The sequence below is a fragment of the Anabrus simplex genome, chromosome 13 (genome assembly GCF_040414725.1).
Source record: "Anabrus simplex isolate iqAnaSimp1 chromosome 13, ASM4041472v1, whole genome shotgun sequence".
NCBI classification, from domain to species: domain Eukaryota; kingdom Metazoa; phylum Arthropoda; class Insecta; order Orthoptera; family Tettigoniidae; genus Anabrus; species Anabrus simplex.
Genome location: NC_090277.1, coordinates 17,661,016 through 17,683,112, shown reverse-complemented (window position 1 = coordinate 17,683,112; position 22,097 = coordinate 17,661,016). Strand labels below are relative to the sequence as shown.

Genomic DNA, 22,097 nt, shown 5'->3' with positions numbered 1-22,097 from the left:
TCTGTCTTAGGTATTAGGCTGACGTACACAGTTAATCATATTTGTGCAAACATGCTTTAATTAATATGTTACATTTGCATAGAATGAACTTCATTGCACAGTCATTATGCATAGAAACTACAAGATAATATGAACCAAACGATATAACATTTAAAATATATCAACAGAAACTCAAAAGCCCACGACAGAGGCTCAAATAAAATGGTAAACTTTGTATTAAACTGCCATGGAAGTCTTTTTCTTGTTTATTATAATATTACACAAGTCTTTACCTCATAAAATGAAGGTGGTAGGGCCATATTGGTTGGGTAAATATGTATACAGGTCACTCTTTCATTATCAAAACATATTTTCTTTGGATAATTAACAAAAAAAGATATTTTCTCATGAAAAGTCATAGTTTTCTCTTGTGTCCCACAGATCTCAGCAATATAAACATGTACAGCCTCTCTTTTATAATTATTGTAGTTATTATTCTTCTTCTCATTTCTAAAACAGATATATTGCTATAGATAATTACACCTTTTTGAGAAAGTAAAAATTCATTTTTATATATATATATATATATATATATAATATATATGTGTATATACAATGAATATGTTTTACAGAGACATAACATACTTTATTAAATCATAACTGTATACCAAAAATATCTTTTTTTAAATGAATTTCATCTTAAAAGTACTCCTCTCCTACCCTATCTCAAGCGTCGCTAACTCCAAACGTGCAGCGTCACATTTCATTGGGCGGGAACTTCATTATATTCACAAAAGTAATTAAAAAGAAATGAACAGTAGATGCTGACAGTCATAAAACTTTAACTATAACAATGACAACGTTTAAATGTGAATGGGGACGTGAACGAGAAGTTCCGAACGTCTCGTGAAAGTCTCGCTACACATTTCACACGTGTATTCCACCTTTATTGCAGCGTCTTTACCGTCCTCGGGGTCAGGAGAAGTCACAGCCGGAGCAGTAGCGACGGCAGTGGAAGCAGAACTGGAAGCGGGAGCATTATTCGACGAAGCTTTGGTACGTGACTGAATGGGCACCTTTCTCGTACCGCGTCGTGATCTTCCTGCTGCGCCCTTTCTTGATCTAGGTCTTCCCATGTTCACTTTGGAGGGCTTGTCGTCTACGGGAAATTTCGCAGTTTGCACTTTTGCCATCTTCACGTTATGATAATTAACGTTTTTTGTCCTTGGTCGTACACGAGTCGAATCTGGGGCAGCATTGGAGTTTGTTTTTGTACTCACGGCCTTCAGAGCCGCGAGCGTACTTAGAGTTACGTTTTTAGTTCTGGGTCTCGCCCTCGCCTGTCCAGCAGGTCTTGTACTTCGTAAAAAACCCCCAGACATGTATTTAGTTGAAACCCCTGGTTTAGAATTTGAATTGTCCCCTGCCCCTGCAATATTCACTGTAGCAGGAGAATTCACAGATTGCTTTCTATCAATTTTAGACTTAAGTTTGTGCTTTTTTTTTCCGGGTTCAGATTTAGAGTTGCTAACAATGGAATTGAAATTCTCGACAACAGACTTAAATGTTTTTACAACATTTTCCAAATTTTCAGTAGTGTTTGATTTACCTCGAGCTCGGTATCTCTTTTTAGTGATCTTGTGTTTAGCACTGTTGTCGTTATCATCCGACTCATCGTCTTCGTCCTCGTCATCGTCGTCCCCACTCTTGTTCCCGGAGTCTACACGCTCCGAGCCACCAGATAGCATCGTCAGCTCGTGAGGATTCAGTTTGCGTCGGCGCTTGTATTTGCGAGGTCCCAGCCTCGGCATGCGGTGTTTGGCCGTGTTCTCGTCGCTGTGCTTTATCAGGTGAGCGCACAGCTCTTCGGAACGGCTGAAAGTCCCGGCACAGACTTTGCAAGCGTAGATGAGAGAGAAATTGGAGTTTGTTCGGTGCTCAGGACCAGAGTGATGGGAACGAATGTGCTCACGGAGAACCACCTGCAAGACAAAGAAGAGCATTATTAGCACAACAGTAAGAGAATGTAAACAATTTAGTACACTTCCCCTTGCCAAGCTGGGTAATTCTGATTATCCCAGACTACATTTTGTAAATAAAATCAGTATAATAGACACTTGTGACTTTGCTACTTTGTTTAATATGCTTTTCACAATACAACAATGCAGTAGGGCTTATTGTAACATATTATCTATACACTGCAACATTTTTCTCTTTTAAATAAATCAAATCCCTATTTGTCTTTCACAGCAATACTGAGAAAATGACAAAGTTTCAACATTTGAAACTGCCACCAGATACAGCTTATTACAAGAAAAATAGAATGAACCTCTCACGATCAAAAACGTTGAACCTTTTAAAGAAAAATATGTTTATTTCAGTGAAGTGATTCTATCATCATTGCCATGTTGACTCGCACAGTTCTGCACAGCCTCGTCCATCAGCTTGAGTTCGAGCTACACTGAGCTAACTAGAGTGACTCAATGCCGTCTACAATGATTCTAACAAAACAAGAACATTTAGAAGGCTGTAGGTTACAAAAACAACACAAGGATGACAGTTGAGTGAGATGAATGTTTAACGGCATTTGTAACCACGAGATAAGAATTTGTGGGGTGACATCTAACAAATTTTGATCTCGTACGCATTTCCATGGTATAAATATTACTTGAGCAATATGGTAAAACGTCTCTTACTCAATAAGGTGAAACTGTCAATTTGGTGCAAGCAGTAACATAAATATCATCATCATTAGTTATTTTACTCATTACTGAGTGTCGAGACCTCATAACTCATATCATTTCCATGTTGCAGCCTTGACGAGATGCCTCCATCCAGAGCGGTTTTCAGCTTTTCTTAACACGATCTGAAGAAGTAGGCCCGTGATCTAACCACCTACCTGCTGTTCTTCCCCGTGGCCTTCTTCCTTCAACTTTGCCTTGCAAAATGCTCTTTTCCAAGTTCTCTTCTGAAAATGTGGCCGATTAACTGGAGGTAACACTCACTCACACGGGAAAACAAGACGTTTCTTGATGCTCAGTTAATTCAGAATTCTTTCTGTCCAGCATACAAGCAGCATTCTCTGCCAACACCACATCTCAAAGGCACCAATTCGACTTTTGTCTATAGCATTCACGGTCCAGGTCTCACTGCTGTAGAGAACACAAGTGATTCCACCAAGCGCATCTTTGTAGCTTTTGATATTGCCTGGTTCTGCCAGATTTTAGTGAGTTTAATCATTGCAGCACAACCTAGAACAATACGTCTTTTGATCTCTGTTAACATCATACACACAACTGTTGACCCTTTGTAAATTTTATTCCTAAGGTACAGAGAAAAATGTTCATTTCAAGACTTTTCACAAAAAATTATGAAGACAAACGTACTAGTTACGGTAATACCGACTTTCTTTACAGGCAAGATGGGGCAGTCACATTGGCTCACCTGATATTTTATGCTGTTTTATTTCTACTTTCTTACTCATTCCAGAATTGTTGATTTAACTTAATCCATTGCAAAAAACTGATTTACAACCTTCTTCTTCATTGTTTTATATGCAACATACACAGAGATGGAACGGTTCTTGTAAAATGTCTGAAGTGTAAATGTGAAAGCGTGTAATTTAGCTGTAACATGTATGAAATGACATGACTAAATCATTAATTTTCTCTAACGATAATATCGTTAGTACTCACATTCACTTTAATCCTGCTTAACCGAAACCTAGTGTAAGCAAAATGCCGCCACAAACTTTTTTTATCTTCCAAGCGTTCCTCCATATACAATGTACAAATGACAGAGTTGCAATTTTGTTTTCAGTACACAGCAAGGCTACATCGTCTCACGAATGCAGTAAATCTGCTTTCCTCACTCTCACACCAGCTGGAGTCCACTGGATTAAAGTAAGTTTTGTCCCTACCTGACCCTCTTGTCCACCTACCGGAACCTGCACAAATTTTCTATGGAAGAATTGAAGGGAAAAAAAAAAATTCTGTATGTGCCCGTTCGGCCACTTCTATGGCGTTATTTTACTCACCAACCCATGGCGAGATAGAGCTTCTTGCAAATGGTGTTGGAATCAAAAGAAGATAACCAATTACTGTGTGCAAAGTACTGTATCCTATATTTAATATAATAGAGTTTAAATTACATTTTGCATTATTTCTTCCTTTCATTACCAAAAATAGTTCCCAAGTATTATCCAAAATAATTCCACCTGATTTATTTCAGATAAACAACTGTATCTCGTGTTTTGTCCTCTGTAGTTTGGAAAGATGACAAGGTACCTTGATGCAAGTGCAATAACAGGTATGTTCTCTCACCCATGGGTAACTAATGCAGATATCGAATTATTATTATTATTATTTTACGTTTATGATTAATATTATCATCATCATTATTTTACGATTATTATTATTTGTATGTATGGCTGTAAAGTGTTACATCCAGTTAGTATTTGTATTATTACAATATGATCGTATTGTGTGTGAGGTTATGTCATGAAACGAGTTGTACATAGATATTTATATCAGTTCTGTTAATGTAAATACCTGTATATATAAATTGTAATCTATAATTGTGAAACACACTGTAACTTCCAGACTGGTAATATGCACTAGAACAATTGAGAATATTCCATACATTATAATCTATGCATTACGCACAATTTTCACAAAGGTATTTCTTGTAACGTATCTTTCTGGAAGCCTGGCCAGGAGACGATGTTGACGGTGAGAATTACTGTTAAGTGAGTCATTGTTCAGTCGAGTTATGGTCTAGCAAGAATATTTATCTCGTGTGACATGCAATAGTTGCAGTCTCCATATTGAAGTGACAGTCCGTTGTTTTTTAAAATGGCAGCTAGTGATGTGTTTTGTTTGTGCCAACAGCGATTAAGGTTATGTGTGCGTTTAATTTGTAAATAGATGTGAATAAAATAATTGTACTAACTGACAGCATCTCGTGTGTGTCTTTGTGGATACGTTAACCTACCAATTGGAGCAAGGGTGTTGTTATCCCCCTGTTTAAGAAAGGAAATTGCCGAAAATGCTCCAACTACTGGGGAATAACACTAATTTCTCACGGGCTCAAGATTCTTGAGGAAATCTTGGAGAGCACACTGCAAGTCATCTTAAAACGACAGTTAGAAAAGGAACAGTATGGCTTAAGGCCTAACAGGTCCACAACAGACCTAATCTTCAGTGTCCGTGTGTTAATGGAGAAATATTTGGACAAAGGCAAGATCTGTTTATGGTTTTCCTTTCCGTGTGTTAATGGAGAAATATTTGGACAAAGGCAAGATTTATGGTTTTCCTTGATATTGAGAAGACATAGGACAGCAATGCAAGAGAGAAGATATGGGATTGCCTGAGAAAAAGGAATGTGTCGGAGGGACTGGTGAGGAAAGTTTAGATGCTGTAGGAGAACTGCACCAGCTGTGTGCGATTGGGTGACGGACATTCATCCTGGTTCAAGATCGAAAGTGGAGTCCAGCAAGGCAGTTCACTATCCCCATTATTACCACCATCATCGATGACATACTGAAGAATATCAAGAAAACCTCTGGTGAACTAAATGCAATGGCCTTTGCTGATGATGTTACGATCTGGGGAGAAACTGAGGAACAAGTACAGTCGAGACTCAATGAATTGATGGTTAAGTTCCAGGAATTCAATCTCAAGATAAGTGAACCCAAAACAGTAGCAGTGGCAACAAAAAGAGAGGGATGACCAGCAAACATCACATTAGGGAACCATCCACTAGAAAGTGTGGAAAGCTTTACATACCTCGGCAGTGTAATATCTCAAGATACACTAGCTAGAAAGAAGATGGCAAATAGAGTTTAGAACAGTTCTCACTTGTACCAGCAACTTCTCTGGGATCCCAAAGTACCAAGAAAATCAAAGCTGGTGATGTTCAAGCAGTACTTCATATCTATCTCAACCTATGGTATTGAAACCTGCACCCTCACTAACAAAGACTCACCAAAGTTGCAGGCATCCTTAGGTCCACAATTCAAAAAAATAAAACTGGACATCATTTTAGATCGGAACAGGATGTCTAGATTGAGGTGGTTTGGGCATGTGGTGAGGATGGAGCCAACAAGGACAGCTTAAGGCAAAGAAATGGATGGTAAGAAGACCAAAAACCCACTGGATGGACATCGTGAAGATGGACATTGCAGATTGGGGAAGGACACAAGAGGACATCATTAACAACACAATGTATCTCAATAAGACATAGTGGAGAGGCTCGCTGACAGTACGCGGGAAACTGGAACTGTAAAATGGATGATTGAAGTTCTTTTGTGGTGAGGACTGGATTTCAGATTAACCATTTTAGAGAACATTTATTTACAAGACTCCGCCAAACACTGAGGTTCTGGCAGAGTTCTCCTCGGTGCCAGTGAGGTTATTGGACATTATAAATTTTCCCGCTAACTCATTCCTACTTGCCAGCATTTCGCCCCCGTATGCTAAGTTGGGCTCATCAGTTGGTACTTAGCACACCCATCAAGACGCATGGCTAGTGCATACTGTGGAGGCCACTGCGTAGGCTACTTGGAGCCACCATCATCTGATAGCCAAGCAGATATCTGGAGCCTTGTGAAACATTGCTAAGCTCTACGAAAATGCAAGAAGCTGATGGACTGCATAAGTAACAAAGCCAAAAAAATTAAAATGTATAGAAAGGATAAACACAATGACGTATCAGTTTGGGGAGTTGAATACCGAGCATTCAGTCTGAAGGCTGATTCGATTCTCAACAGTTCCGTCGTCAGCCATCGCACATGGAGTAGGTGTTACACTAGGGAAATGAAGAGCAAGGTAATTTACCATTGCTTTCCTCACCGAGCCAGCAGTTGCTATTACTAATAAGTTTGCCAAGCCCACTGAAAAGTCTGCATCAACCGACCCAACGGGCGACATTTTCACACCATAACGGACTGGCTGCATGAAAACTGACAAAGTCGGAGTAGAGGGAAGATCAGAAGATCATCTAACATAGATTGTCTGCAATCCCCGATAAAATATTTGTTTCAAAGGTAGTGATATCCACACCCATTGAGGGAGGGGGGCATTCTTATAATGTGGAAAGTGCAGAAGAAAAAAAAACTTTATAAAGGTTTCTACAGAAGACAAAAACACTAGGAAATATGGAACTGAAATGTCTGAGAAATTTATTACAGAAACTACTTAAAACAGTTAATGTTGGGTCCACCTTGTCAATATACTTTCCCAGACTGAAAATTATTTATTCTATCATACATGTTTCAGGAACAATGGAAGAGTCTAAGGGCCAAATTCATAGTCAGCACTTATACATAAGTGGAACCCTTAAGTAATACGAGTTTACATTTCATAGACAGCACTTAAAGAGCACACTCATTGATACAGTATCACTGGAGATGTGGCAATGCTGTATATTATGCCCATGCTTCCTGGATCGTGTAGTTCTGGCTACCGAATAGTGGGATGATCTATGGTATTTTGTTTATCGAAGGATATCGCGCGATTGCGTGCAAAAAGTTTTGAGGTTAAAAGATCGTCTATATTGTATTGTATTTGGTTATCAGAATGGATAACAAAACAGCGAGCTGAGACAGCAACTGCAAGAACTTGTGTCGAAGTACATGCACATAATATAGAATAAGTAGATCGACGCAGTTTCTCATCAGAATATGAATGACGTGGGAAAACCTTGTGGGCAATGCAAACTATGAAAATGCCCAGAGTCTAATTTTCTTCTTAATATAATATGTTTATAGTAATCCAGGTACTCGAACCTATACACATATTCATCCATCTAGCCTTACAACGCTTTTAACGATTTGACAAATATATCCATAGGCGTTACGTGGTAATAGTCCTAATTACTTCCCCAATGAAATGTAAATAGTATGTTTTGATGTGCGATGCCATAATTTCAGAAACTTTTGACATAATATGGCAAACGATTGGTTGTCTAACCTGATATAATTAGCACAAATCAACCTTAAAATAAATGGTAGTAGCGCAATACGTTCACAAATCAATTTTAAAATAAATGGTAATAGTGCAACACGTTCATTTTTCTTATAACTCAGCATAGTTCTTTACTATTCCATAGGCCTACAGTCTTGATAAATTATCAACTTGTAACACGTTTCCAATTAATCAAGCGAAATACCGGTAATGATGATGATGATGATGATAATAATAAACCTGGAATTAAGAGGTGGCATAAAATCTCAAAACAATATCTTCATTAATGGTGAGATAGTGAGTCCTCTAGAGGTTATGTTCACTCTCAATCAGAGGAACAAGAACATTCATAACTCTCACTTTACTAAAACGCAACCTTGTTGGTCACATTACATTTCAACAGGATTTTCCATCTCTACTGTGTGCACGGAAAGTATTCTATGAATGAAATGCAACATATTCAGCAAAATCATCCTCCATATTGCTGCAACATAAGTGAGTCACTTAAGTGTGTGTGGGAGATCCACTTATAGCAATAAGTGGGACACTTAAGTAGGTAATATGAAATGAAACCTGGCTTATAAGGGGCACTTAAGTATAAGTGCTGTCTATGAATTCGGCCCTAAGAACACAAAACATGGCAGAAGAACAAATTTATATGGCTGCTGACCAATAGTTAGCCACTTTCAGGGACTCAGGCATTGCTTGCATGAGGTCTTCCATAATACACGAAGTTGACACAGTTTGCATCGGAAAACCACAATCACATAATGGCGAGTCTATGCAAAAACCCCACTTCAACAGGTTAGATTTGCATCCTGTAAAATCTCTAGTGCAATATATTGAGAGATTTCTGCATTATCCAACCTTCTGTATGACCAGGAGGGAGTTCTTTGATTGGAGTCAGCCATTCTTCCGAGTGTTTTACACTCCGTCCCCGAGCACGAAGAACTAAGTACCCGCTGTTAAAATCCGTAACTCGGCTGGGATTTGAACCTTGAGCCCTCTGACCCCTGATCAATCAGTCAAGGAGCCAGCCACGTTCTCAAATCTACTTCACGTTACTTATCTGTAAGACAATCACAACCAATCACAAGTCATAAGAAAATACTGAAGTAGAACTAGCTAGCGGTGTGCCTCCTCCCTCCCTCTCTATCTTCAACATGTGTGTAGCAACAGTGTGAGAGTTCAGAAGTAAGACGTTACAAAAAAGACTAAATGATAGTGTTATGGAATTTACAGGGGAAAAGCTTGTTTCCAAAACTCACAAAGCCATTCAAGAAATGCGTACTCAGGCAATATTACTTCATGATGACCTTTCCAAAGCAATATTAAGAATAATGTTAACAAAATAAAACATTTTATAGTTATTAATATTAGAATGAAAAGTTTTTTCCGAAAGGAAACTGAGTCACTGATTACAGAGTGACAGTTTTGAAATAAAACATCTATACGCACAGCTTTTACTGATTTAATCTACATTTCTTCTTATTTACTTTTCATAGTAATTATAATGTACACAAACTCCACACTTACAAGTTATCATGTAATATGTATAGATTTACTAAAATTCAAGGGTACATATTCTTCCTTTGAAAATCAATGAGCTAAACAAAAAGTTGTAAAATTGTCAAATACCTGTCATTAAAAAAAAAAAAAAAAAAAAAAAAAAATGAAGTCAATGAAAATTCAAGAACAAACTCATTGGCACTAGTAGTCTCTACTTCTGTGTGATGAACCACATCAAAGCTTGATCAGACCAGGAAACAAACTTCAGATCCTTCTTTAAACTTTCTTACATTCCTGTACTACACTGACCAATCTAAGAGTAGTTGGTACTCACTGAAGTCTCCATTATAGGTATTCCTGGCAAAAACTTCTACTTTCCTTCCTTGTACAGAAGAACACTGTGTTCCTGATCAAGAATGGGAGCTTAGTTTTCATATTATTGGCACTCTCTTTAAAATCAAGAAGTCACCAATATTTCCCACACTTTCAGAATAGCATGATATTCTTGTGGCTCTATTTTTTTTCTGAAGTTTTTAACACTCAGTCAGGAGGCATAAAACCATGTCCTCAGATAGGAAAAAATGTGTTCCACTTTGTTAACGTAATAAAGCAAACAGCCCATGCAGCAGTGTAAGAAAATAGCTTCGATGTTTTTCGAGATTTACTGCCTTCTGGTTCTGCTTCTTGATGAAAACTCTGAAGACGATACAGGAAGCTATGTGAGGCCAACGAGACTCATCTAAGAATATACGGATGTGTTTTTTTCTTTCTTCATATTTTGGACATTTTCGTGAATTACGCTGTACTGTACAACCATTAAAAGGTCTCTGAAATTTTAATCCTCTCTTAAGACCCTGAGGAACTAGGAAATGCCCCTATGGTCCTAGTTACAATGATGGGGAACTCCAGGCATTGGGGTAGAGAGGGGGCAACGAATGATGGGACCGAGTGTCTCCCGGTATAAGGAGATCCCTCTGCCAAGTGCCAACACTCTCTTCGTAGAGTGGAGGTTCCGGGCACCCTATTGCCCATGGGGTGAGAAATTGCCCCTAAAGGCGGATGAACCGACTTGTTTTGGTCAACGACATTGGGATGCAGACGGCAACGGGAAACCACTGCATTATTATCCCTCATAATGCAACCATGCAAGTGTCAGGTCAGAATATATTCTGCTATCGTATACGACAGTAGACGGTACTACCTGCGACTGTCTGGCCGAGGGTATGGCGGCCGATACCAAACCAGGCAAACTACGGGAAAACCAACAGCTGCGAGCAGAGGAGTTTTCCCTTAGAAAGTTGGATAAGATGAGACCTTTGTGTGGGAAATAAGACTTAAATTCATCAGCTGCTGCCTTGCAGTGAGGCAGGGGGCTAAGGCTAAGGGAGACCACCCTGAAAGAAAATCCTCTAGTACGTTAGGCCTACCAAGTCAATACAGGAGTACAATGCAGTTGCTTTCAAAACGAAAACGAGCCTTGGAAAGAAACATATTCTGAATGTCGACAATACTTCAAGTACTCTTGGAACTAATGACGTCATTCCAATGTTCATTCAAGATGCACAAGAAGAACCGATCATAGAAAAAAGCTTCGGATTGGAACCTTAAACGTTATGACTCTAACAGGAAAATGCAATGAAATCACGGATTTAATGAACCGTAGACATATTCACATCCTAGGGCTAAGTGAAACCAAATGGAAAAGTTGCAACGCAAGAATGTTAGAGGACGGATATAAATTATACTAGAGTGGTAATCCTGCAGTGGCGAGGAATGGAGTTGGTTTTATACTCCATAAAGACAATGATAGTCTCCTTCATCAATGAGAGATTAATCAAAGCTAAAATATGCCTAAATGGAGAAACTCAAACTGTAATCCAAGTTTATGCTCCCCAGCGGAGTTGTAGTGATGACCAAAAAGCAAACTTTCTAGAAAAACTAGAGGACATCATTGATGAAGAGAACATAATGATAATTGGGGATTTTAATGCCCAGGTAGGAACTGATAGGTCAGATTATGAAGGCATTATTGGTCCATATGGATTTGGTAATAGAAATGAGGAGGGTGAACTTCTACTTGTTTATTATTAAAGTAAACAAGAAGGAGAAACCACAAATTAAAGACTGGAAATTGAAAGATGTGGAAGTCAAACAGCGGTTTCAAGAGGAAATCAGAGCTAAAATACCAATAACAGACACAAAGAAAGGTAATGAAGAATGGAATGATTTTAAGGCAAGTTTGGTTGGTAGTGCAGATAAAATATGTGGAAGAACAGGCAGAAGAGTGTGAGAGAAAAGAAAATCTTGGTGGAATGATAAAGTGAAAGACTCCATAATGAAAAGGAATAAAGCCAAAAAACTTTTTGATGTGGCTAAGTCTGACAGAAGAATCAACAGCGACCAAATAGACAACAATAAATTGGAAGAGAAGGCAAAGGAATATAGATACAGAAAGTTGGAAGTTAAGAGAATTGTACGGGAAGAAAAAGAGAAAAGTTGGAAGGAATTTACAACTAAACTGGAAGAAGACAGTAAAGGGAATATGAAAATGATATATGGAATAGTAAAAAGTAAAAGATCAGATAAAGGAGCAATTAAAGCTCTCGAGACAGCAGATGGGAATATAGTTTGCAATATGAAAGATATCATGGATACAATGGGGCAGTATTTTGACAAGCTCCTAAATGGCCCTAAAGAGATCTCTATTGAGGAAGATATCCCAATTACATGGACAGAAGTAGAGCAAGCTCTCCATATGATGAGAAGTGGTAAGTCAGCAGGAGCTGATGAAGTTACAGCTGACATGATTAAAGCTGCTGGTCCACCAGGAATACAGTGGCTGTATAGAGTCCTCAAAACAATATGGAAGGATAATGAAATACCTGAGGATTGGACAAAAGGGGTGATAGTTCCTATCTTAAAGAAAGGGAGTGAAAATTACAGAGGCATTACCCTCTTATAATACGGCCTTAAAATTATGGAGAAGATCATTGAAGCCAGAGTAAGGGATATACTAGAGCCTACCTTAGAAGAGGAACAACATGGCTTTAGGACTGGAAGAAGCACAACAGTTCTGATAATTGCTTGAAAAGGCGTATGATAATGTCCCTAGATCAGCTATTTGGAAAAGTCTTAGAAAACTTGGTGTACCGGAGTACCTTATTAGGGAGATCCAAATGCTATATAGTAATTGTAAAAGCTGTGTCAGAATTGGAGATGGTCAATCTGAATGGTTCAATACAACCAAAGGAGTACAACAGGGAAGAGCCTTATCACCTCTTCTATTCATAGCAGTTATGGATACCATTTTAAAGGAACTAAAAGGAAAAGGTAATAAAGATCTTCAGGCTCTTGTGTTTGCAGATGATGTGGCAACATGGGATCAAACAGAGAAGGGAGTGCAAAATAATCTGAATGTATGGTGTAAGAAGTTTGATGATTATGGAATGAAATTGAACCCATCAAAAACAGTAACATTGAAAATCAGCAGACACAATACAGAATACAACATAAAAATACAGGACCACCAAGTTGAAGTAGTACACCAATTCAGTTATTTAGGAAGCGTAATCGCTAGTAATAACAGAGATGAGATAGAAATAACAAACAGAGTAACCAAAGGCTCTAACTTTTACAGTATCGTTAAGACACCTACTATGGGGTGAGAAAGTCCCACAAAGAACAAAAATGACCCTGTACAAGTCATATTTCATTCCCATCCTTACATGTTCTCTGGAAACCTGCACACTAACATCAAAGGATTGTAGTAGGATTCAAGCCTATGAAATGAAATTTCTTAGAACTGCCCTCCAAAACACGACTTGATCACGTGAAAAATGATGAGATCCGATCTAACCTAGGTCTAACTGAATTGATGGAGGAAAGACTTAGGTCATCTAGACTTAAATGGTTTGGGCATGTTAAACGAATGAATAGCACAAGGTTACCATGTGCTTATTTGGAAAAGAGAATAACAGGTAGAAGACCAGCTGGAAGACCAAGAAGATGATGGATGGACCAACTGAGGAAAGACGTGGAGAGAAGAGGATGGAATTGGGAATCTGTCTTGGACAACGAAATGTTTTTGAATAGGCAACTTTGGAAGACGCTCGTTTTCAAACACCCTACCCGGCTCGCTGGAAGGGCAAACCGATGATGATGATGATGATGAATGCAACCATGCAATCGTCTCTACTTGAGCAAATGATTACTGATCATGAGCATCGGAACTCAAGATCCGGTAGGGGAAGACAGACTTGCAAGGCTTCCCAGGTCGTCAGTCAGCAAAATCCTTGCAAAGGACAGAAAAAACAGATGAGAATCGCAACGTGGTATGTCAGAATACTAATGACACCCGGGAAGTTAGAAGAGGTAAAACGAGTGATGGAAGTTAATAATATTGATATTTTAGGACTGTGAAACACGATGGCAAGGAAATGGTGATTTCATTAGTGATGCATTTAGGATCATCTACAGCGGAGGAACAATACCTGGTCAATATGGTGTGGGACTAATTCTTGGGAAGAACTGGGCAAAGAATATTGAGAACACCTATCACGTAAATGACAGAATACTGATGGTGAAGATCAAAGCAAAACCTAGGGATATGACCATTATACAAGTGTACTTTCCAACATCGAACAGTAGTGAAGATGAGGTTGAAGAGCTACAGTATATGAGTGTCTTGATGAGCTACTAAAACTAATTGATAACAAGGAAAATCTGGTGATTATGGGAGATTTCAATGCTGTGGTTGGCTCAGACAGAATGGCAATAGGGAAATTTGGACTGGGAAAGAGAAACAGCCGAGGTGAAAGGCTACTAGATTTTTGCGAACAGTATGATATGGTATTAACTAACACCATCCTTTGAGAAGACGATATACCTGGAAAAGTCCTGGAGACATGCAAAGATACCTAATAGGTATAGAAATCAAATCAAATCAAATCAAGCCATAGCTATCCTGGCGCTGAAGTGGACAGTGATCACACACTTGTGATGGCAAAATGCAATTTCAGACTTAAAAAGATAATCAGAAGGAAGAAAGTCAGATGGGATTTAAACAGATTGCAAAACAAACAAATTAAACAGAAATATGTCGAGGATACAAATGCACTCATGGAATATAATAATTGTGAGATGGACTGGGAAATGATGAAACAAGGAATCTCTGAGATAGCACATAGAACTTTAGGTAATAGAAGACTATAGCCAAAAAAAACACTGATTACTGAAGAGATATTAGACCTCATTCAGAAACGAAACCAGTATAGCAAGATAAACACATCATTAAGCCAAGATCAGTACAGAAAAACAAAGAATCTCATTGTGACAAAATGTACGGAGGCAAAAGAAGTATGGATGAAGGAAATTACGCAGACTATAGAGAATGATATAATAGGAGGAAGAACAGATAGAGCATATGGCAGGATCAAATCACTCCAATATAAACCCAAAACAAGAAGTTCAGTTATAAAGGATAAGAATGGGCAAATATTTATCGACAGTGAAGATATCGCAGAACACTGGAAGGAATATCTTGAAGACCTGTACTGGGATGAAGAAGTAATGGCAATTCCAGACTATCTTGAACCTGAACAGATGGTGGAAGAAGACAATATAGGCCCAATAATCACATGGGAAGAATTTGACCTAGCACTAAAACAATTAAAGGACAAGAAAGCAACCGGACCAGACGACATACCAGCAGAACTTCTCAAGGGAATAGGAGAAAGAATGAAACAAGAACTGTATAATATCATTGCAAGATGCTATTACAATGGTGAAATTCCTGGAGACTTTACTAAAAGTAGGACAGTTACCTTACCAAATATAGGAAATGCTACTGACTGTTCCAACTATAGAACACTAACACTGCTGTCGCACACATCCAAAATACTGCCTAATGTAATTAAGAACAGGATTAAAAAGAAAACTGAACAATATACATCGCAAGATCAGTTTGGTTTTACAACAGGGAAGGGAACAAGAGAAGCTCTTCTAGCATTAAGAACTATTCTAGAAAGAAGACTGAGTGTTAACAGGAAAACATACATTGCATTTGTGGATATAGAGTAAGCCTTTGACAAAGTAAACTGGAAACAACTCTTTAGGAACATGAAGAATATTGAAAAAAATGAAATGGCATATGGCTTCTAGTGCCGGGAGTGTCCGAGGACAGGTGCAGGTCTTTTGATTTGATGCTCATAGGCGACCTGCGCGTCGTGATGAGGATGAAATGATGATGAAGACGACACATACACCCAGCCCCAGTGCCAGCGAAATTAACCAATAAAGGTTAAAATTCCCGGCCCTGCTGGGAATCGAACCCGGGACTCTTGTGACCAAAGACCAGCACGCTAACCATTTAGCCATGGAGCCCGACTGTACAAAAATCAAAGCACAACAATAGAAATCAATGGTAATGTTAAGACAGCGTCCATTAGAAGGGGAGTGAGACAAGGTTGTACGCTATCTCCATTTTTGTTCAACATGTTCACTGAGGAGGCCATATCAAAACTTAAGCAGAAAAAAACCAAAGGAATAAAAATTAATGGACAACAAATCCACTGTATAAGGTTTGCCGATGACATTGCATTAATTGCAGATTCAGAGAGGGAAATAAGTAAAATGCTACGAGTTTTAACATCAACACTACAAGAATCAAAATTGAAACTGAACACCTTGAAAACAAAAGTATTAGTTGTCAAGAAATCAACTGAGGAAATACCAATAAACATTAAGGTAGGTGATGAAAATGTACAACAAGTAAGTCAATTTTGCTACTTGGGAAGCATTATCACTCAGGACAACAGGTGCACCACAGAAATCAGGAGGAGGATTGCTCTAACTAAACAAGCCTTCAGTAACAAGAAACAGCTTTTGACAAGCAGGAACATTAACATTAAAATTAGGAAAGAATTTGCCTAAGGCCCGGTTTCTTCAACTCTATGTTAAATTTTGCTTACTAACAATTGTTATTAATTTAACACTTCGTTTAAAAGTATCCTGTTTCATGAACATATTTCCAACATTTGTTACGAAACAATTGTTAAAGACAAATTAACACATTTCCGTAAGATTTCTGAACACGTTTGGCAGTGAGCGTCTTTTGTTTCTTTACATATAGCGCTCCTAGAGGCATGTTGAAATAGTGTTTTGTCACACAGACACGTGGTTGATATTAATATAGGTTATGGTTAGCGGAGACCGCTAAGAAGTAAACGTGTCAAGTAAGAGGCAACAGCAGCGTTATTATGATGAATGCGAGACAAATGTTGTTATAGTTTTAATTTAAAATTATGTGAGTGTGTTTAAAAAATGAAATAACGGACTGTTATATCACAACATTCGATATAGCCTATTCTTGTAGGAGTGCAATCTAAGGTTCCTACACATCACCGGGAAAATGTAATTGATATGATTTGAATGATTTTCGGGCATTCTTTTATTGCGGGGAAAATAATGTAGTGCCTTGTTACTGCTGCAATGGCAGCAAGAATTCTTTGTAGAATTCTACACACCCTTTTCTTGCCCTCGTGAACATAGTCGCCTACAATTAGGCCTTTTTTCTTTAAAAAAAATACTATTTGTTCGGGACGTCGACCTATGAAGATCTTTTGCCCCTCCAATTAGGCCTACATGGAAAGTGTCTCGAGGTCAGATGTCATAACAAACCTCCGCTTCGGACGAAGTGGAGGTGATATAACACTAAAGGCGAACAAATTTTACTTAAACATGTCAGGTCCGCAACCTAATAACTTCTGAAAAATTTATGAATCCCCAATTCCAATGCCAGGCGTATATACTTAGGAGTTGTGGCATAGTGGTCATCGTACTTGTCTGCGAGCGTCATAGACGTGAGTTCGAGTCTCGTTTCAGGGAACGTTATTTAAAAATTGGAACAAAAATATTACGCAAATTGCAGTACCGGTACACTTTGTTTTCTACCTGGAATTAATATAGGTCTAAACGTTCTCACAGTTACAGCTGGATCTCTTTCTCTGTATATATATTAATTTCTTCTTAATCTGTTTACCCTCCAGGGTCGGTTTTTCCCTCGGACTCAGCGAGGGATCCCACCTCTACCACTTCAAGGGCAGTGTTCTGGAGCTTCAGACTTTGGGTCGGGGGATACAACTGGGGAGAATGATCAGTACCACCCCCCCCCCCCAGGCGGCCTCACCTGCTATGCTGAACAGGGGCCTTGTGGAGGGATGGGAAGAAGATTGGATGGGACAGGGAAGGAAGCGGCCGTGGCCTTAAGTTAGGTACCATCCCGGCATTTGCCTGGAGGAGAAGTGGGAAACCACGGAAAACCACTTCGAGGATAGCTGAGGTGGGAATCGAACCCTCCTCTACTCAGTTGACCTCCCGAGGCTGAGTGGACCCCGTTCCAGCCCTCGTACCACTTTTCAAATTTCGTGGCAGAGCCAGGAATCGAACCCGGACCTCCGGGGGTGGCAGCTAATCACGCTAACTACTACACCACAGAAGCGGACTATATTAATTTGAGGCAGAAAATAAAGTTCCACTGCAATTTGATCATTACTTTTATTCGCATTTTTACCTTCACATTCCCTGAAATAATTAATTAAATTTGTATTTAAAAAAAAAGTAATCTAACGCGGGACTCGAACTCTCATCGTCGCGGTTCGTAGACAAGTATGATGACCAATCAGCCACTGCTACACTCGACTAGTTTGCAACTTTTCAAGTATATACGCGGTGCTTTACAATCGGGAATTCATAATTTTTTCGGAAATTATTAGGTTGCGGACCTAACAAGTTCAAGTGAAATGTGTTCGCATTTTAGTGTTCTATCCCCTCCACGTGGTCCGAAGCGGATCCTGCCTCACGACATTTGTCCTCATTTATTTCGAAAACGAAACTGTACGGTATTGACCCAAACCCTTCTACACGAGTTACTGTTGAGTGTCCCCCAACAGGTACATTAAGCTAGCTGAAATCGATTGGACGCAGGGTCTGACCCATCCTTGTTAAAATCTATAAGCAACTGCTGCACTGGAGAGATTGGTAAGTTGCAATCTGTTGGAAACTCTAACCTATTTTCTCTATCGTCTAGTACCTTGTTCATTATGGCTTCGGTAATTAGAAATCTTTCTTCTGACAACTCTAAAGGGTCGTTATTTCTTAGTATGGGTCGTCTTTTGCCTTCTTCAGTTTATAAATAGTCCTCATACAGCAGTAAAGCTTCAAACTTACGTCTTCTACATGCCTCCATTTTGATATTTTAGCAACTGTTAAGAGGTTTAACACAGGGGTGCTGCTAGGTTAATTTAACACAAGTATTAACAATTGTTAGAGTTAACAATTCTTGATGAGACGACCATTTCGTTAAATTGTGTGTTAAGTCTCCTTAACAGCAGTGTTAACACTTAACATTCGTTGAAGAAACCGGGCCTAAATGTTTGTGTGGAGTGTTTTGTTGTATGTTGCGAAACATGGGTCTTAGCAAAACAGGATATAAAACGCCCGGAAGTAATGGAAATGTGGATATGGAGGAGGATGCTGAAAATTAGTTGGACAGAGAAAAAGTCAAACAATAGGGTCCTTAAGGAAATAAATGAAACAAGGGAATTGATCAACACTGTAGAATAGAGGAAAACCAAATTCCTTGGCCACACACTTCGACATAACACACTCCTGACGACTATGCTGGAAGGAAAAGTTCTGGGTAAGAAGGGAAGAAGAGGACCGAGGAAGAAGTATCTGGATTCCGTGAAGGACAGGCTGAATGTTGACCTGAAATGCTCAGCAGAGGAGAGACAAATGTGGTTGCAGCGACAAGGCCTTGCCTTTAGGATATGAACGAATGAATGAAATGTTAATAGTGGGAAGTGGCTGGTTTTGTTTTGTTGCATATTAAATGCCATTTTTAGAACATAATAATTCTTCTTGAATCAAAATTTCGTAACTCTTGAGCACGTAATTTGTGCAATCTACGACATCCCATCAGTCTGCTTTTCCGGCTGGTGATGTATTTTGTATCTTCATTGCTAACTCTTCTCGGAATGAACATGTGTTGGTTTTTGGGTGCTCAAACCTGATATTAAATGGTGTTTGGAAAACTGGATGCCAGAATTTTGTCCCATGTGTGTTCTTTCATGTGCCAGTGAATGTGCCAGCATGAGGCTGCCGCATTTGAGCACTACCGGACTGAGCTGGAAAACTGAGCTCAGGAGGTCAGCACTTTGCTGCCTGAGCTACTCAGCCTCTCTCGTAAAATAGAAGCGTGTCATCCAATCGTCATCAACTCTTAACAAGTCATAGCCCTAAGCATTCTTAACCAACTTCCAAAAAGAATTTTTGTTTTCAGAATCTGTTTAACGTTGCATCGACACAGATAGGTCTTATGGCGATGATGGGATAGGAAGGGACTGGAAAGAAAGCAGCCGTGGCCTTAATTAAGGTAGAGCCACAGCATTTGCCTGGTGTGAAAATGGGAAACCACAGAAAACCATCTCTAGGGCTGTCGACAGTGAGTTTGAACCCACTATCTCCCAGATGCAAGCTTAAAGCGGTGCGCCCGTAACCACACAGCTAACTTGCTCAGTACTTCCAAAACTACAGACTTCCATGATCATTGCTTAAAGTCTTATCAATCTAAAGTGGAATGGGTTTCTCAGTACTGTAGTAGTAGTAGTAGTAGTAATAATAATAATAATAATAATAATAATAATAATAATAATAATAATAATAATAATTAGAAGAAGAAGAAGAAGAAGAAGAAGAAGAAGAAGAAGAAGAAGAAGAAGAAGAAGAAGAAGAAGAAGAAGAAGCTACAGAGTGTAGGCTGTCTGCCTGTTTTGTTTTACTCTAGAAGGTAGAGTAAACTGGGCGTCTATGGGCAATAAACAACAAATGTGTCACAGAGTACAACACGGAGTGTTGAATGGACTATTTCCCTTCCTTCAAAAATCCGACTACGTCTGCCGGGTTTGAACTTGCCCTCTCGGGATCCGGAGGTCAACATTACCCCTGATCCACAGCACGTCGAAGCTGGACAAAGTTGTGCTTAATATCGTTTATGAATGCTGTAATTACTGTTCTCATTATAAATATTTAAACAAAATGGTCACCCATCTGTGATTTTATAATTTAAAATTTTTTTTTTAAAAAAAGAAGAAATGTTTACCACAGAACGATGCAGACTTCAGCGCTGTTGCCAAATACTGTACACGCACGGCATGTGCGCCAAGCCTGACACGCCACAGAATTTTTTGTAAGTGGGTGAAACAGTGATGGTCTCAGCGATTTTTGTTGTTCTCACCGAGCGTCAGTAGGTCAACAACGAGATCACTTGTTTTCTTTTGGAAGGGGAGATCCCTGATAATTTTCAGTGCAATTTACTTTTCTAAGAGCATAGGTAAAAAAAGGTATTCAACCCAAAATATTGAATATCATAACTAGAATAAAGATGTATCCGACCAGTTAAAGTTAGCAGCTTCTCTGATGAGGAAATATATAAAGAGAATCTGCTGAAACTTTCTGTAAATATGTAAATAAGAATGATGATGAAACTTGATACAGTATATTGAATGCATTAAAACATAATACAGTTCACTATTTTTAAAGCCTCCATTGAAGGTCCAAAATCCGTACGCAAGTAAATGATGGGAAATGGTCGATATTATAATTCTGCAAAATGTTATATTTATACCTTTTTACAGAGTTTTCAAAACAATTCGGTGCTAAGCAAGCGGAAAACAACAAACGTAGCATACACGCCTGAGTGTCACTGCGTACTCTGTTCGGCATCTCTATCAAATACAAATCAATGGCTAGGTGGACGTTTTCTGTAAATATTGTTCATAACTATGTTAACTGCATATTTTGCAGTATTGAGAAACCTATTCCACATTAAATTGACAAATTTTAAGCAATGAAAATGGAAGCATGTAATTCCGGATATTTGTTTACAACCTTTAGCACTCTACCACAGTAGGAGTTGTGTGATCCGATAGCGAGTTTTACGGAATTCTAAACTTGATTAATAGTTAAATAAATTTTATCAGTTCCACCTTTTCAATACAAATTTTGTTAATGGCATCAATGTAACTTGTTTTAACACTAATCATATTATGTGCACAACTTAAATTTAAATGTCATTGCTACCACGCAATGTAGTCTGATTATTAGAACTCTGTAATGGAACGCAACTCATTTTTAAGAACCTTCTTCAACATCAAGATCAATTAACTAGAGACATTCCTTGGCAGCATGTATTGTGTGCACAATTTAATTTTTAACTTTTAGTATCACTATGACTACCCTTCATCTTCAGTTTTGACTTTGTAACACACTACAACTCTCACATGTTCATTTTAATATCATTGTATTGTACATTGTTTTTGGACTATTTGATATATTGTATAATTTGTGTTATTTTTTTTTTGTCAGAGGCTTTACGTCGCACCGACACAGATAGGTCTTATGGCGACGATGGGATAGGAAAGGCCTAGGAGGTGGAAGGAAACGGGCGTGGCCTTAATTAAGGTACAGCCCCAGCATTTGCCTGGTGTGAAAATGGGAAACTACGGAAAACCATCTTCAGGGCTGCCGACAGTGGGATTTGAACCCACTATCTCCCAGGTGCAAGCTCACAGCCGCGCGCCTTTATGC

The 22,097-nt window shown here is 38.8% G+C and overlaps 1 protein-coding gene across 3 annotated transcripts in view; it reads right to left on the bottom strand.

The window, feature by feature from the left end:
• LOC136885139 (zinc finger protein 37) overlaps positions 1-22,097 on the bottom strand; it is a 144,700-nt gene that overhangs the window by 2,693 nt on the left and 119,910 nt on the right. For 2 of the 3 annotated variants that reach the window (XM_067157605.2, XM_067157607.2), the window contains exon 7: positions 41-1,961. In XM_067157605.2, coding sequence (XP_067013706.1) covers positions 843-1,961 — 1,119 coding nt within the window. In that variant the 3' untranslated portion in view covers positions 41-842. Of the gene's footprint in view, positions 1-40; positions 1,962-22,097 lie in introns of those variants that run through there. The other variant, XM_067157608.2, reaches the window with a different exon arrangement.